At 40.2% G+C, this 17,753-nt stretch overlaps 1 protein-coding gene across 3 annotated transcripts in view; it reads left to right on the forward strand.

The window, feature by feature from the left end:
• plch2a (phospholipase C, eta 2a) overlaps nucleotides 1-17,753 on the forward strand; it is a 191,929-nt gene that overhangs the window by 148,041 nt on the left and 26,135 nt on the right. For all 3 annotated transcript variants that reach the window (XM_069527293.1, XM_069527294.1, XM_069527292.1), the window contains 6 exons: nucleotides 1,053-1,223; nucleotides 7,321-7,414; nucleotides 7,944-8,147; nucleotides 9,288-9,408; nucleotides 12,540-12,711; nucleotides 15,048-15,155. In XM_069527293.1, coding sequence (XP_069383394.1) covers nucleotides 1,053-1,223; nucleotides 7,321-7,414; nucleotides 7,944-8,147; nucleotides 9,288-9,408; nucleotides 12,540-12,711; nucleotides 15,048-15,155 — 870 coding nt within the window. The remainder of the gene's footprint in view (nucleotides 1-1,052; nucleotides 1,224-7,320; nucleotides 7,415-7,943; nucleotides 8,148-9,287; nucleotides 9,409-12,539; nucleotides 12,712-15,047; nucleotides 15,156-17,753) is intronic.

A 17,753-nucleotide genomic window follows, 5' to 3' on the forward strand; every position in this document is an offset into this window, starting at 1 on the left:
TATATTTAAATACTTTATATTTACATTGAGGGGACCCTCTCTACGGAGGCCGCCATGTTTTTTTAGACTGGACAAACTAAACACCTTTTGAGTTTTTATGACAACTGAAGCTACCACAGGTTCTTTTTCATGTTTGAAAGGAGAGGGTGAGGTGAGGGGTGTTCAGCTGCAACATGCAACTTCACCACTAGATATCACAAAAATCTAGGATGCAGGTTACTCTCACCTGCAACAGATTCTGAGTGAGCGGTACACAGACAAACGAGTGAACGATAAGTTCTCGCTTGAAAGATGGATTTGCATTGTTGCCAAAACTGCTGCTGGAATTGTATTTATTTGAGTACACAGGGCTACTTTCATACAAGGAAATACAGTAGTTACACCAGAAACCTCAGAAAGGCTTTAAAAGTTAAAGTAGTAGAAGTAAAGAACGATGATGGGAATTAGTCTCTCTCACTCTCTCTATCTCCCCCCTCTCTTGCTCTCTCACACAAACCATTTTCAAGGCAAACCCTATGTAAAAAATGTACCACTGGCAGTAGCAGCTCCATTGCAGAACTGCAGCTGAGCTACAGCTGGTGTGAACAACTCACAACTGCGACACTCGTGTCGGAGTGTCCCAGGCGCGTCTGCATGGACAGTAACAATGTTACAGACCATAATGCAATCATACGTTAGCTTGCAGGGGTGTGAGCATGCTGCAAATAGCGCCGCACACACCAAGTTAGAAATCTGTCACATTTAGAGTGTAAAAGAAATTTGGATTCGTTAGGAAACTGTGGTTGGACAAATTATAATATAGTGGGCCACTCCAGTTTCCATAATGGGAAACACTCAGGATAATGGAAAGATATTAATCAACATTAGGATGACCGATCATTTTAAAATGATTACAGCATAACGAAATGTATCTCCCCACTCTACCACATCCACTATTGTAGCAGTCTCTTTGTGTTTTTGTTGAAAGTCTGTGAAGAATCTGGGAATTTCATTTTATAGCTGTGTTCAGAAAAAGAACAAAACTAAATCTGTCTCTTGTACCTGGTGTGTAGGAGGCTGACACAGATGACAACCAGGGGACACTTGGCTTTGAGGAGTTCTGCTCCTTCTACAAGATGATGTCAACCCGTAGGGACCTGTACCTCCTCATGCTCACCTACAGCAATCACAAAGACCACCTCAACACCGATGACCTGGCCCGCTTCCTGGAGATCGAGCAAAAGGTACACAGTGTGTGTCCATCTTTGTTATTCAGTAAGATCTGCAGCTAGTTACTCCACTGATTCAACACTGTGCTCCTTTAACAGTGAATCAAAATCTATGCACCACAGTTATCTTTGTTTGTATTCCTTGTCAAAACCTGTGACCTACATTACCCACAATGCAACTCATTTTCTGGCTGATAGATGGAGAGGTAGGTGTGTTGTTTTGGCCTTGAAGAGATGTGGCCTAGGCTGATCACTCATCTCTGGAAGCAGGATCAAATGATACTGATATCCGATTTTGTTTTATGCATGCATTGTTGATTATGATTTACAGATTATTTATCAGGTCAAAGGCTTGACCTCACAGTATGGTGTTTTTTCTGTATGTGTGAATAAGGTTTTCTCAGCTCAGATCGAGGGCTTTACTGATAGTGTACAGACTTTCAGATTGAATTTAGACCACACTATGGTCGGCCTCTGCTGTTTTCTAAAGAAGATGAGTTAAAGCACTTAATGTTGGTCTTTATTAAGCTTTGGACATAGTAAACACAGTCTGGTATAGACAGGGGCAGGAATACATCAGTGAGATATTTACATCCTTTCAGAGTGTGGGTCCAAGTAGAACATGTGTCGACAGAATCCTTTGTCATCCATAACAGACAGTGGTTGGACATTAATATTATTATATATACTTTGATCACTAGCGTACATCAAAAACTTTGAAAATCAGCAAAGGACATTATCAGTAGTAGAATAACAGAAAACATAAATTTCTCCAAATTCCATTATACATGCAGGATATTTAAATACTATTCATTGTAGATTAAATTAAGAAACAATTACATCATAATATAATATATTGTCTTTGTCAAACACCTTCCAGAACTACCAGATGAGGCCGTTTGGACACGCTTAATGAAATTTCTGCATCAGCATGGTCTTCGTCTGATCTGCTCGTCTTCCAATTATCAAACTATTTAGAATGAATAGCATTGACAACTATAGGATGTAAAAAAATTGTGGCGTTCCCATTTAGGTCTGTTTACCACTGGCTAATACTGCTTGTCCATTAGCATGCCAGGTTGTATTTACAACCTATAAAAAGGTCATTTGGATCACCGGCTGAGTGGGCCTGTAAAATCTGTAGTTGCTGAACTGGAGCTCTTTCGAAACAGTCAGTAATCACAGCAATGGTAAGTAGGCACAGTTTGCTGAATATTGAGCAACGGATTGTATGCCAAATCTGCAGAAAATGATTACCACCTTTATGATGTTCAAACTGCATTTGGGAAATAATTGCAGACTGGTGCTGGCTGTTGTCCACGTGCCGTTATTTTCTGTTCACCTCTCTGCCAGTGCTTTCTGGCTGTTTCGACCTGGTATGTAGAAACAATGGTTATGCATAATGCCATCAATATGATGTTAATCTGTAGGGGTTTTCCCAAGATGGGAACATCAGTCAACATACACTACACTCTTCATGAAAGGGATAGATACTTTTTGCTTTCTCTCATAGAGGCAGATGTTAAGATGGATATCAACTGCATGTCGATGTGGTTAGCCTGGCTTTGCATAATGAACAGAAATCGGGGGAAACAGCTAGCCTGCCCTGTCCGAAGCTCAAGATACCACCTACCAACAACTTTAAATCACTTTAGTTATATGTTGTATCAAGTCTCTTTAATCCATGTACAAACAGGATGTCAGAGCAGCTTGTGGTTTCACTTATATGTTGGAACTATGCTTTGACGTACAACAGATGGTGAAGTGTCTGCGTGCTTGTCTTGTTGAGAGAGCTTTGGTGCTATCATAACTTCCCAAAGACCAGAAAACTCATTGACTGTATCTGGCAATATGCTACAATCAAAGACACTGTACATAAGCACTAGGTTGATTATTACAGTATTATTTGTGAACACAGAACTACATAATGTCTTATTTCACATTTCTGTTTGTGTATTGATAAAAAAACAATATATTTGTTTATCTGCCATTATTATCCACCTGAATGTTATTTTTTGGTTGTTGTTCTCCAGATGTACCAAATAGATCAATTCAGTTGTGGATGAATACTGTACAAGGTCCTAAAAAGGTGCCTTCTAAAAAGTGAACCTATTAAATTTAAAAGCCCCTCACAGGCTGATAAAGAAACAGAAGTTTGTATTTTTGCTGCTCTTTCACAGTTTGCCAACTAAGTGCCTAATGAGGCTCTTTACTTTGAGCTTCTGGGATTTGAGAAGTCAAAAGATTATTCAAATAAGATTCCTGGATGAAGGAAGCTAATGAGAACAGCTCATTCTAAAAAAGAAAATGTCTACACCAGGGTATTTGCATGTGCTGATACCAATATTTTAAAAGCAAAGGCTCTGTTTGGATAGCTTGAAGGTGCTATCTCTGATCAACTCTCTTCCTATCTTCACCAGAACAACCTTCTTGATCCTCACCAGTCTGTTTTCAAGGCAGGCCACTCAACTGAGATGGCCTGCCTTCTTTTTTTGCTTCTCTGAGCAACTTCACAATGCTAGTGCAGCCTCTCTCTCCTCTGTCCTCTGTCCTCATTCTTCTAGACCTTTCTGCTGCATTTGACACAGTGAACCTCCAAATCCTCCCTTCAGGATCTGAGTGACTCAGGCTCTGCTCTCTCCCTGCTCACGTCCTACCTCAAAAACCATACCTACCGGGTAACTTGGAGAGGATCTGTTTCAGAACCTCGTCCTCTCACAACTTGGTCCCCTTCTTTTTTCTCTGTACACACACTCTCTCTGCTCTGTTTTTCACTCACATGACTTTTCAAACCACAGCTTCGCAGATGACACCAAACTAATCCTCTCTTGTCCCCAGTCTGAAACACAGGTAGCAGCACAAATCTCTGTTTGTCTGACATCTCTCAGTGGGTGTGACACTCTGCAGTCAACTTTCTCTTAACATTACTGCAACAACCCGCTCATGTAGATACATGTAGCACAACATCGGGAGAATACGTCCCCTTCTCACTCTGAAGGTGGAACAGGTTCTGGTCCAGGCTCTTGTCATCTCAGGTCTAGACTACTGCAGCTCCCTCCTGGCTGCTCCACCTGCTAGTGCTATTTGACCTCTGCAGCTCATCCAGATTGTAGCAGCTCAATTGATCTTCAACCTAAGTTCGCTCACACTACTCCGCTCCCTTCACTGGTTACCAGTGGCTGCCTGCAACGGTTTCAAAACACTAGTCTCTGCATACTGTGATGTGAACAGATTGGGCCCAGTCTACATCCAGGACATAGTTAAATCTTACACCCCAGCCCCGCTCTGTATCTGCCAGTCGGCTTGCTGCTCTGTCACTGTGAGAGACACCTAACCACTCAACAAAATCATGACTGTTTGCTGTCCTGGCTTCTTACTGGTGGAACGAGCTCTCCATTGACACCAGGACCGATGAACGTCTACACATCTTCTGCCACAGACTAAAGACACGTCTCTTCTGACTGCACCTTGGTTAAGATGATAATGGTCTAATAACCATTGTCAATGATCGTAAAAGTTATTTTCACTTATACATGGCACTTACATGTAGCACTTGTAGTTTGGCTTTTTGAAGCAAATTGTACTTTCTTGATTCTTGCTGTTCTGGGTTTGTACCCTCATCTCGATGCACTTTTAATTATTAGTCCCTTAAAAGCGTCAGCTAAATGAAATGTAATGTAAAGTAGTTCAGCTGCTGACTCTCTCATTGCTGCAACCTATAGTTCATTAGTTTAGTACTGATACATACCTATCAGCTCCACTCAGAGGTTTTGTATTTTTGAGTTCTATCCAGTGTTTAGTTCTGGTGCTTCAAATAAGACTGCAGTATTCCTCCTGGTATTGGAAAATGGTGAGACCGTTTTTGAAAGCGAGTTGTTTAACATGATGCCAAGACGTGTTGCTGCAGTCTGTTGGCATCTGCTCTTTGTACTTAAAATAAGAAATAAGACCATGCGTGTGTTTGACTGTTATTAACTGTGTATCTCACTGTTTCTTAGCAAACAGCAGCCAGCATCTGTTCCCACACACGCCAAAGTAAACTGTGCTCCCAAAGCTGAAGGTTTGGTTTCAGTAGTGCAGAGCACACAATGAAGTTATTTTTCATTATTAGTGAAAATCCACTATGCCAACAATAAAGTGAGTATATTTTTCTTTACAAAATCTAATGTAAGATTTCACTTATATCAGATTTAATTAGGCTTACAAACAAGTAAGAAATTGTGAAATAAAAGCGGATATTGAGTCAAGACAGCAGCATTAGTAATACACCCTGTACATAAGCCTGTAAAAGGCCTGTCAAAAATGATTGTGGGTTTGGAAGTGAACATGATTTTGCTCTCATGGCTGACATGGTAAAATCAGTATAATGCTCATTCCACAGCTCCAACTACATCAGTGCAAAAGCAGAGTCATTACATGCTCACTACTCTTTAGACATTTGTGTTCTCCTTTATTTGGTTTATGGCCAAATACTTTCAAAACTAATGACATAGCAAAGTCTGCCATCATGCAAAACCAAAGCGGCTTCCAGACGTGTGCTGAACTCTGTGGAAACTCCTGTAACGCAGGGGCTGTATGTGAGAACGCAAATGTCCGAGTGAGACGCTCTGGTCTCTGGAGACTGTCTGGAAGAGCTCCTCTCCAGTATACACTGCGAGTGACTGGGTGAGTTGATGATGTTTCCAACAAGCAACAGATCAAAAATGAAATAAACAAAAAGATGTCTCAGGATGAAAAAGCAGTGTCATACACTTAGAAGATACTGAAAAGATGTCAAGAGAGAATCTCCTGCTGTGTTGTTCGCATGTAAAAGGCAAACTGCTGAATGTCTGGACCCAATTCTCAGGACATCCTCGGTAGTTAATGTCTGAAAATGGCTCAAAACAACGAAACTGAAACAAAGTGAATTAGACTCAGTGCTTCAGCACATTTAATCCTAGATAAATAATGAATCTTACAATAGTGCCAAGTCTCTGCTTTAAGTTGAGTCAGTTGACTTCATTATTAATGATCATTAGATCATTATTAAACTGTGTTGGAGACAGACATTTGAATACATAGTGCACAAATTCTTGTAAGTTATTGAACGTTTCACTATTAGATAATTTGGTGTTTGTTCATGGGCATAAAAGCCCAGTTGACAGAGTTGAGCATTGCCATCTGCGAAGAAACAATGATTCTTTTACTTCATGCCTAACTGTTCATTTACTGTTGATGCTTAAAGGGCTTTATCTCCCTACCAGCTGTTTTTATATTGATGTAAACCTAAGACTTGGCACTTTGGTGCTTTTTTCTTATTTTATATTTTATCTCAAATGAATGTGCTTAAGCGAAGTGAAGAACAAAAACTGTCCACATACTTGAAGTCTGCATGTTATAATTAAAAATAAACCACAGAAGGGAGTTATTCTTTGTTTTTAATGATAAAAGGTGTGTGTTCACATAAATATGCATGGAGAAAAAGTTAAATAACGAGGTGTCTTTTCCTTAGTCCCTGTCGCATAGTTATTTCTAAATTCAGAGCAGCTTTTAGAGGAGTCAGTGTATTTGTGTGTGTGTGTCTGACTTTAGCGTGTGAGCTCTGCTGCTCAGCCAGCCCTCAGCAACAATGCTTATGGACTAACCACTGCTGAGTATTTACTCTCCACAGCATTCTCGTTCTCAAGTGTACCCAATTTAACACAGTGTTGGGCACTCACCCTGCTTAGAGCTTCAGAAGTGGGGAGGAGAAACACTTTCTCTATAATGGAAATAACCCTGAGGAAATGATGTCAGAGGCAGCTTTAGCTCTGTCAGGCTCTGACAGAGCTAAAGCCTAGTTCTCTCACACTTTAAAGTGTCACACATACACTGACACTGAGCGAGTCCCTGCTGTGGGGAGAGACGTGGTACGTCACACCCTATTTCAATCATTAACAGAAATGGGAATGTGATTGACCAATCAGATGGCTTGTGGGCAGCCACCAGACACAGATGGATTCTGCTGCCAGGACGGGGAGAGAAATGTCATGTAGGGAGTTCTACAATCATACGTCCCCCCTGATGCTGGGTATTCATCTGTTTTTAACACATGCTAAACATTTTGTTTGTCACACATTTCCATTCTTTGTAGATGACCAAGGTGACCAAGGACCACTGTCTGGAGATTGTCAACAAATTTGAGCCGTGTTCTGAAAACCAGAGAGAAGGCGTTTTGGGAATTGATGGTAAGTCCACATGGATTTCAAGTTGTCAGTTCTCTTGTGTTTGCATCTAACTGGAGAAGTGTTTAATTGTGTCTCTCTACGCCAAATACTGTTATATTTCGTGCCATGAAGAGTTTCTGTTCAGCAGAAGTAGAATTGCACTGATGTGTGTTTGTGTATAGTGTTGCCAGTCAAATCCAACAAGTGAATTGCTTAACATTCATAAGGACAGATGCTTTTGTTGAGAGGCACTCACAATAACCAGATTAAAACTTTAATTATACAAGGGTAATGATTGAGATGGGTTAGGGTAGAAGAAAAATGTGACATTTAGCAAATGCAATGCAAAAACATTTATATTAAATATATTTTAAAATAGTAATCATAACAACACCACCTAAAAGACGAAAATGCATGTTATCACCTTGAGAGTTTACATTTCAATAAATTAACAAATGTGGGTTAAATGTATTTTGAGTCTTTGATGAGAGTGAACATAGAATCATTGTTGGGTCTAAATAGTCTTGCACCTGCTCGATCTTTCTTTCAGGTTTTACAAATTACACGCGCAGCCCAGCGGGGGACATCTTCAACCCAGAACACTACAATGTGAACCAGGACATGAACCAGCCATTGTGCAACTACTTCATCGCCTCCTCACACAACACGTATCTGATGGGTGACCAGCTGATGTCACAGTCTCGGGTGGACATGTATGCCTGGGTGCTGCAGGCCGGCTGTCGCTGTGTAGAAGGTCAGCATAGACACATGAAACATATACACACAATGTGCATACACTTCCAGTGTATAGGCTCAGTTAAACAATGGATTAAAGGTAAGTTGCAGTGCTGATATATGATCATATGTGTGTAGCTCACTAGTTTATGTGATGTACAGTATTCTGCCTTATACAACAAATGATCAACTTCTCTTTTGCATCAGGACTCTGGTTTGGTGTCTTTAAATTGAATCTGAATTCTTAAAAATATCATCGAATCTTATTTTAATTAGCTGTTTTAAGTGGTACCCCGGATGTTATCTTGAGGTAAACATGTTCTTGGACTACGTGTCACATAATCTGAAGGGGTCACTGAATGCTGGAACAGACACGCACGCATGCACACACAATTTGTCTCTTTAACCAGATTCTTAGTCACTGCATTGTTAAATAGGGAAGAAGTAGTAATGGTTGATTCACTTATTGTAAGTCACTTTGGATAAAAGCGTCAGCTAAATGAAATGTAATGTAGAGTACTTCAGCTGCTGACTCTCTCATTGCGGCGACCTATCGTTCATTAGTTTAGTACTGATACATACAGTACATCTAGAACACAGATGTCTGGTAATGTTGTCCAGTACAAAAACATCATGGTCCTGTGCCATTCTCAGTGTTTTCTCAGTGGTTAGATTTGTAGCATGTTGCAGTGTCAATCTATTAAACAGCATGATTTATCAGTTTGTGCATGTTTCTTTTTCTCCGTGACACCTGCCTCATCATAGGTGTATCCCATGACATGACACCACTGGTGGCAGAATGAGATGTAAAAACATAAAATAGTGTAATAAAATTTGTTTCAACGTGTCTTTTCCGGCTTCACAATTTAGTATAATATATGTTGGGGTGAATTAGGAAGAGAGGAAAACATGGTGGGGGATGTCTGGCTTTATCTTCTTTAAAAGGTCACCACCCACTCCCCTGCTGTCTCTGCCCGAGGACCGAGGCCAGCAGAGATCTATGTGCACTGAGCTCCACGCAACATAATAGTGCATGTATGCTTGAATGAAGGTCGGCTACTACGAGATTTGTTAAAGCTGCATGTTTAGCTCTAAGGGTGCGCAAAGCCAAAGTGTAGATACTGTGTTTTGACTTGGTCTTTTTCTCTCTTGTCCACAGTGGACTGTTGGGACGGTCAAGATGGTGAGCCCATCGTCCATCACGGCTACACCCTCACTTCCAAGATTCTCTTCAAAGATGTCATTGAGACCATCAACAAGTACGCCTTCGTCAAGAACGAGTATGTTTACTCACACACACACACACACACACACACACACACACACACACACACATACTTATTACTAATATTTTCTCACTTTTCCAATTAAATGTTTAATTCTCTGAATCACGTGCTATCATGGATTACTTCCATGAATACAATACAATTTCCTGATGAGATGGATTTTATACACATCTTTGAATGAGTCAAATCTTAATGTTGCAGGACCAAAGATCCGGGACCCATTCAAAATGAATAGCTGCATATTGCTGTCCCAACTTCCTCTGTATGTGCAAACGATCTGTAACACGTCAGCCGACAGTTTCTCACAGATGATAAATTGAGTTGAGATCTGGTAACTGTGAAGGCAACAGCATGTGATTCACGTCACCATCCAGTGAGTCCTTGTGTCCTGCATAGAGCCCGCTCTTGTCGTGTATTGACTCATTTGTTTTGCCTTTAACTTCTATCTACAGACAATACACAGATACATACCTATAAAGCAACCTGTGCAGCACACAGCTTACACACAGGCACCCTCCAGTTCCTCCTCACAGCATCAGAGGGTGATAATCCCATCAACACGCATCAGTCTCGAAGATGCAGAGGAAATCTCTATTTTTAGATCCTGTCTCTTCAAGTAAAATGAAGTAAAACACTTGCTTTGTGTGCATGTTCACCTTCAGTGTGTGAGTTCGAAAACACGATCGTGGCCGCCGTATTCCAGAGATAATTGGCTGAGAGGGAGCAGGGTGAAAGGCTGCATTCAACATCAAAGAGCAATCAGATTTTCCAGGACGCTGAATAAAATCTGGCTCTGTAGACGACTGACAGGGACAAAATTGGGATGAAAGGCTTCCATGGGAATCAACACAGTCGGGATGAGGAGTCTGATTCTGAATGTACCTGATTTTTTTGAGGCTTGTTTTATATGCTAAACCACAGATGCTGTGGAAGATTAAAAAGTTCTTTAAAATGTTTATCCAGATGGGTTCCTGTATTAAATTTTCATCCACAGATAAAAGAACATTTATGTTCATGAGTCTTTTTACAAGTGATAACAAAAGGTCATAAAAACTGTGAACTCTGAGGAGCCGTCTTTTAGAGCAGCAGACATTTGCAGGTTTTTTTTTTTTTTTTTTTATTCAATGGTGCTGAAGCACAGAAAAAACACCTTTAGAAAAGGTTGATTGAAACCACACTTAGATGTGAGCCAGGATAAAACATTCAAAGGGTGGTGTGCCTTAAATATACCTGGGTAAGTTGTTGTGTTAATGCAAAATGGGTCTTAAACATGTTGCTAATCATTTCAGAGTATTGAAAATAAATGAAATAAATATTTGCATATGTTTAAATGTTACTTTCAGAGCCTTCTCTATAACTGCCCCCTCCCTCTGGAACCTTTTCCTACAACATAACATATCACAGACTGCACCAACCTGTCCACTTTCAAATCCCAACTCAAAACTCACCTCTTCAGAACTACTAGGAAATTGTAAAATATATAAAGGGATTTTGCACAAGTCACTGCTGTTGTATGCTGTATGAGGTTAGTTAATGAGTGGGTGACTTCGGACACATCCAGAGAGGCTCGGTGAGGCTGTATCTGAGCTAACTGCTCACATCTGAAAGCTTACACTAATAAGCATTGCTGGCATGCTAACATGCTTATTCCTAGCAGATAAAATGTTCACTAATTAGCACTCGACTTGGCAAAGTCCAGCTGAGAAGCATGAATGATTCTACAAAACGTAATTCATCCTGTGGGAAACATAAACGTCTGCACATTAATTTTTATGGCAATTCATCTGATAGGTGTTGGGATAGTTCTGCTTCAAATCGGTGGATGTCTGAGCAACAGACCAATATTTCCATTCCGTTGAGTCCGATTTAAGTTAAAGTTAATTTTGTTTTAGAGCCCCACCCAGTAGCTGCCTGTCAGCATTAAAACAGATCATTTTACTGGTGCACAAATCACTCAGTGGACGAGCATCTGCACACTTGTCAGACATGATTTTCATGTATCCTCCCTGTAGATCACCCACCTCCACCCAGGGTGAGGACAATGAAATACAGATTTAGTGAGTGGTCCTCACCTCTCCAACAGCCTCATCACAATCGTTTACACCTTTTATAGGGATTTTTTAAATAGGCGGCACCTTAACATTTTTAGCTCTAGCTATTTTATACTCTAAATCTGAATTTTTTTGTTTGATCCTCATGATGTTTCCACTTGTTTGTTTCATCTAAATTGTATGAATTGTAGTTTTCTTTACCCCAGAAAAGACCCTTTATATTTAAATGCTTTATATTTACATGGAGGGGACCCTCTCTACGGAGGCCGCCATGTTTTTTACATTAGTCCAGACTGGACAAACTAAACACCTTTGAGTTTTTATGACAACTGAAGCTACCACAGGTTCTTTTTCATGTTTGGAAGGAGAGGGTGAGGTGAGGGGTGTTCAGCTGCAACATGCAAGATATCACTAAATATTACACACTGCACCTTTAATTCCAGTTTTTTATCTCTACCCCATGTATCTTCTTTGTATTGTTTTAATTTTATTGTACTTATAAGCACCTTGTATTGCAACTTTGCATGAAAGGCTCTTTATAAACAAATGATTTGATTAAGAGACACTGTGTTAGCGCTGTAACAATTCTCAGGGCCCTGAGAATAATTCACAAAGAATTTTATACCTTAAAGTAGCTGCACACTGTGAGATGAGTCTCTGACGCCTACTCTGTCAGTCAGCTGCTAAATTAAAAGATAAAATATAAGCTTCTAGTTAAAAAAGATCCAATCAGCTCGAACGAAACTGCACAGTTCATAGCAAAAAGCATAACTGCCACATTACAAATTTTAGAGTGTTTGAGCAAAGAGATGTAAATTTGGGGTGTTCTTGATTTTAGTTTTTAGCCTGTGTTGGTGCTTCAGGTGTGATGCCATTACTAGACTCAACAGTGTACCCTGTCTGCTGTTCTTTGTCAAGAAAAAAACTGACACTGAATTTTAAGTCATGACTTTCATACAATGTAACCTCTCCTGTGAGAAGCGTCTGAAGAGATGCAAAGGGAAATGGAACTGTGTGTCCTCCTCAACCTTTCAGCCCTGTAACTCCAATCTGTTGTGTGTGATTATCCCTCAGTTACCCAGTCATCCTGTCCATTGAGAACCACTGTAGTGTCCCTCAGCAAAAGAAGATGGCCCAGTACCTTGTTGAGATCCTGGGGGACAAACTGGACCTGGCCCACATCAAAGCAGATGAGTCTGGACGGCTGCCGTCACCAGAAACGCTCAAGGGCAAGATCCTTGTTAAGGTATCGTGTGGCTGCAGCGTGAAGCGTTCAGGAGTCTGAGGGAAGTCTGTCCTCAGGCCATTACCCCAACTTACTGTTTCATTACCTGGAGTTTGAGGCTCAAAGAGAAGACATCAAAGTCAGGAGATATTCCACAGATTGAAGAGACGTGATTAGAGTGTTTGAATATGACGTGCAGGAGAGGAACAGGAAAAACATGATTAAATAGTATTAAAAAAATGTTAAAAGCTTGAGATACTTATGGACTATTTGTGTGTAGTAAGAGCAGTCTGTATGCCCATTATCTGGGTACACTGGTCACGTGTTATAAAAAACATTGACCACAGATAATCAGCTAAACATGTTGATATCTGCAGGTCAGGAGCAGTTCTGGGTCTTCATTTCACAGCTCAGAGGAGCTCCAAATTTTGAAAAATGCTGACATATTACTTTATGTCACTTTCAAATGATGTTAGATGATTTGTTATATCTTACATTCGCTTAGGTTGCTCTGGGTTTTGCATCTGAAAACAAACATATGTTTCTACGACAGGAAATCAACATCCCATAACCTTTGATGCCTTTCGACGACCATCTTCCTTCCTGGCTATCATGGGACTGACCAGGGTTAAATAAAAATTCTCCCAGTTTTGGATTGAAAATTCCACTTTCAGACAGTCTCACGCCGACCAAACAAATGAAGGGGCTCCTTTTCTTTAGCTTTATGGACATCTCTGAGATTTCACCAGGACAGTGAAGGACAATAGAATTTAGTTATTTGGTTGATTAAAAACTTAACAGATGTTTATGTAACATGTGAACCATAAGGTGTTCAGTTGAGTACTTCAATTCTTCAAATAAGTTTTCTCCCTGCTTTTTGCCACCATTACCTCTTTAAATTGCAGTACATCATAGATGCGCGATGAGTCATGGGATACGTTGGGCTGGGAAGGAGTCACCGAAGGATGCAACCCCTAAATTGAGACCCAGCCAACATATATCATCATTATAAAATAATTCCAATACTACTCAGATACTACAGAAGAAAATCAGCGAAAGCTAAAGCAGGACATGGCTGTAAAATGTTACTATACATAAACACCCCCAGCCTCATTGTGATCATGGTTAAAACCCAAACCTCCCTTGGGCTCAGTGCAGTTCTAGTGATAAACAGCATCATGTGGTAAATGCAATGTCTATAAAGTGTTGAAGCACAGTTGGCTTCACACCTGGCTTTAACCAACAGAAGCAGGGGAGCATGTTGAGGAGCGGCAGCAGCCCTCTGTTAGCAGGGGAGGGAACAGTATTCAGGTTAATGAGGCTGTATTGACTCCAGATGCTTTCACTAAAGATGAGGCACTTAGCCAATACCTGGCACACTAAGTGCTGCTCTGCCAGCTGTTACAGCCGCATTACTATCTGTGTGCACTCAGCAGGAGAGTTTTAGTGATGGCACCGATGTGCGAGCGCTGTGAGGACCACTGATACGTGGCACTTTGGCTTTCCCAGCCTGCAGCCCCGTAGCACTCACTGTGGGTCAGACTCTTATCACCCACATAGTGCTGCTGCAGGCCTCCCCATCTATGAGAATGATTGCGAACCACAGGACAAGCGACCTCACCCGTTAATGAAAAATCCATGGCTCAGGCTGTGAGAGTGAATTAGAGAGATACCTGTACCTTTTGAACCCATACATTCTTCACTGTCTAATCTCTTCTGCAAATCTTCCCCCTTGAGGCCTGTCAGTGACAATAATAGAAAGTCCAAATATACTCTAAATGGACTTTGTTGACCCAGAGCTTTATCAGCCACTAAATCCTCTGAGACTTTGCCAAACTGATGCTCAGGACATTTGCAGGCCAAGATAAAGTAAAGGGGGCTAGGAAGATAAAACCATATGAACGCGGACTGTGTTAGAAACGAGTCCTAGTTAAATAAATGAGATAATTTGATGAAGAATGCTTGACAATGTTCCAACAACAAGTTACATGTCATCCTGAGTAATTCCGTAGCTCACTCATAAAAGAACAATTGATCAACTTGAATGGACATTTGTTGTATTTTTATACATTAGACACATTGATTTTCACCGGCCAATTAAAAGCATAACATCAATACTGAAAACAGAAGCTGCACAAAGATTCAAAGTTTCAGCCACTTCAGAACATGTGCTCCTTTGTGGGCAAAGTTCAAATCTCAGCTCATGTTTTTGGAGCACACTCAGCCTTGATTACACAGTGCCATGGAGGGTGAACTGGGAGGACGGTCCCTAGCTGGATACATGGATTCAATTAATGGTGCTGTTTGTAATTATAGTGTGATAATTGTGTGTTATAATGTGTTCTTTGCTCCTCCAGGGGAAGAAACTGCCTCCCAACATTGATGAGAACGCAGAGGAAGGAGACGTGTCAGACGAGGACAGTGCTGATGAGATGGAGGACGACTGCAAGCTGATGAACGGAGATGTATGTTCCCTCTTTGTTTTCCTTCATGCACCACATTTGATTCTTCTTTCTAACAGTTACTTGTGGGCTTGTATGCTTGTTTCCAGCAGATGTAATGTGATATGTGCTTCTATTTTGTTTTTACTTGACGGTTCATGTTAAAACATTGAGCAGCGGCGATGGAGTGCTCTCCTCTCCTACCTGGTCCTTGTTCCTTTTGTTGATCTCCTGTATCTGTGCTGTTTGCTCCTGTCTTTCTCTCTGTGTGGCTATTGTTCTCATTTCCTGCTCTTCTCTCTCCCTGTTTGTCTCTTCTTCTTTTTCTTCTCTTTACCTATTGCTTGCTTCTTTCAAAGTGGAAGGTACTGTATAACAAGCTCATCCTCAACCATCTCAGAAATCTCACCAAGTCATGTGCCATATTTTCCTATTCATCCCTCCTGTGAAGGTTTAAATAGGTATATCCACATGTGTTGTGGAAGGATTCTTTATCTGAAACCAAACTTGCAAAAAGACAGGTGTGGAAGTTATCTGAATTTTTTTTTTAGGAATTGGAATAGTACTCAGATTTGTGAGAACAGAGGCAGTAATGGAAAAAATCATAAACTGTGGGAACTTCTTCAAGATGCACAAACAACTTGACAATGACCTTAAGCACAGTGCAGGTGAACTGAGAAGAACTGCTGCTGCTGCTGCTGCTTTATAGTTATTGTAGGTTACAGTGCTTTTTTTCTTTGCCAAAAATCTGTTATTATGCTCATTTTAAAAGCTTTCTCTATTTAGGTTCAGTGCCAAAAAAACATTTGCACACTAACATAATGCTATTTTTTAGATAGAGGTTTTTATTTGAAAGAGAAAAGTAATTATGTTACCAGAGTTACGAATTAAGCTTCCCTCAGGTGAATATAATACATTTTTTGATTGAGTTCAACCCAATTCAGTAATCATATATGGACAACACTGATTGGATTCAAAACACTCAACATTAACCCTGAAGTTCTGGCTCGTCTGCTCTGAACAATCCCCCTGTGGAGCAAGAGATGCCGCCTGTGGTCTGATACAAGATCAGGGAGGTTGTTGGATACACTCTGCCACCGTGTGGCTGAACTGAGCATGTGCATAAAGGATCACATGAAGGATGTCATGCTGTAACATCTGAAAATCTGAAAATAATCTGAAGCATCCATTCATCAACCCCTCTGCGACATTCTTCTTCACATATCATAATGTATTGCTGTATCTTTGCTCCTGATGAAATGTATGTTCTTTTTGGATTCTGCATGATGTCAAAGATACAGAATATAACAGTAAGAGCTCTGATGAAGCCAGTTGACTCAAAGGACTAGTTTACCTAGATTATAAAAACACATGGCATATGTTTTCTCTTCTATCTCTAGTTGTCTGCACCGAGCTACTCATTTGTGTTTTGGTCTTCTGCCACCTTCTCTGAATAATCCACAGAACACACTGCCAACAGTTTTTATTTTTTAATGAGAGGTGATATGTGTATGTAAACTGTCTCATTAATTGTCAAAACAATATATATATTGTTAGGATACAGCACATATACATCATACATTGTCATACTCTCACATGTGGGATGGGTTAGAGGACTGAAGCAGCCACTCCTTGGATGGTGTGTGAGGCTTATTCAACTTAATGTATTGCATCATATTTGGTCCTCAGTGAACTTGAGTTCAGGATCTTGCTCAATGTATTTTCACTTTCTAAAAACTCCTCTACAGTAGGAACAGACTTTGTTGTAGTTTGATGACATTATTGTTACACAAAGGTTAACTAGCTGATGTTCTACAGCGGCTCTGTATGTAATTCTACTTCATTTCCAGTGTGACTGAAGGTTTTGCAATTTTTTTATTTGCATTCCTTCCTTTAAATCCTTTTTGAACATTATCATACTGACATATTCACTTTCATTATGCAAAGTTAAAGTTTCATGGATCCAGCATTCATCAGTTCATCAGTCCTTTGGTTGTTTTTCTCAAGTATTCTTCTGAGCCTACAAAAAATCTGGAAATTGGGTGAAAAATCACAATTTCAATCTTGTACTCAGGAAACTAATACTTGAGAAATAAGGGCATATGGCTAATGTCATGATGTCATGTTAATATGTTATCTTTTACAAACCAATAACTTTTCATCAACATTATAACCAATATATATATATATATATATATATATATATACACTGCTCAAAACAATTAAGGGAACACTTAATTGTCACAGTATAACACCAAGTCAGTAAATCTTCAGGGATATCAATCTATTCATTTAGGAAGCAAAAGTGATTGTGAATCAGTTTCTCCTGCTTTGGTGCAAATTAAAGTGACAACAGCTGCAATGGAGAGGCAAAATCAAGACAACCCCCAAAAAGAGAATGGTTTTACATGTGCTGGCCACAGACAGCTGCTCTCTCCTTATCCTTGCTGACTGATTCCTCTCTAGTTTTGTCTTCTACTAGTGTTCTTGTCACTACTGGCAGCATAAGGTGGTATCTGCAGCGCGATCAGTTATCTAGGTTACAAAGTGCCTTCAAAATACATGGTAAAAAAATAAATAAAAATAACACTGTGGCTAAATCTGACTGGCCACTGACTTGTA

The sequence above is a fragment of the Paralichthys olivaceus genome, chromosome 6, assembly GCF_024713975.1.
Source record: "Paralichthys olivaceus isolate ysfri-2021 chromosome 6, ASM2471397v2, whole genome shotgun sequence".
NCBI lineage: Eukaryota > Metazoa > Chordata > Actinopteri > Pleuronectiformes > Paralichthyidae > Paralichthys > Paralichthys olivaceus.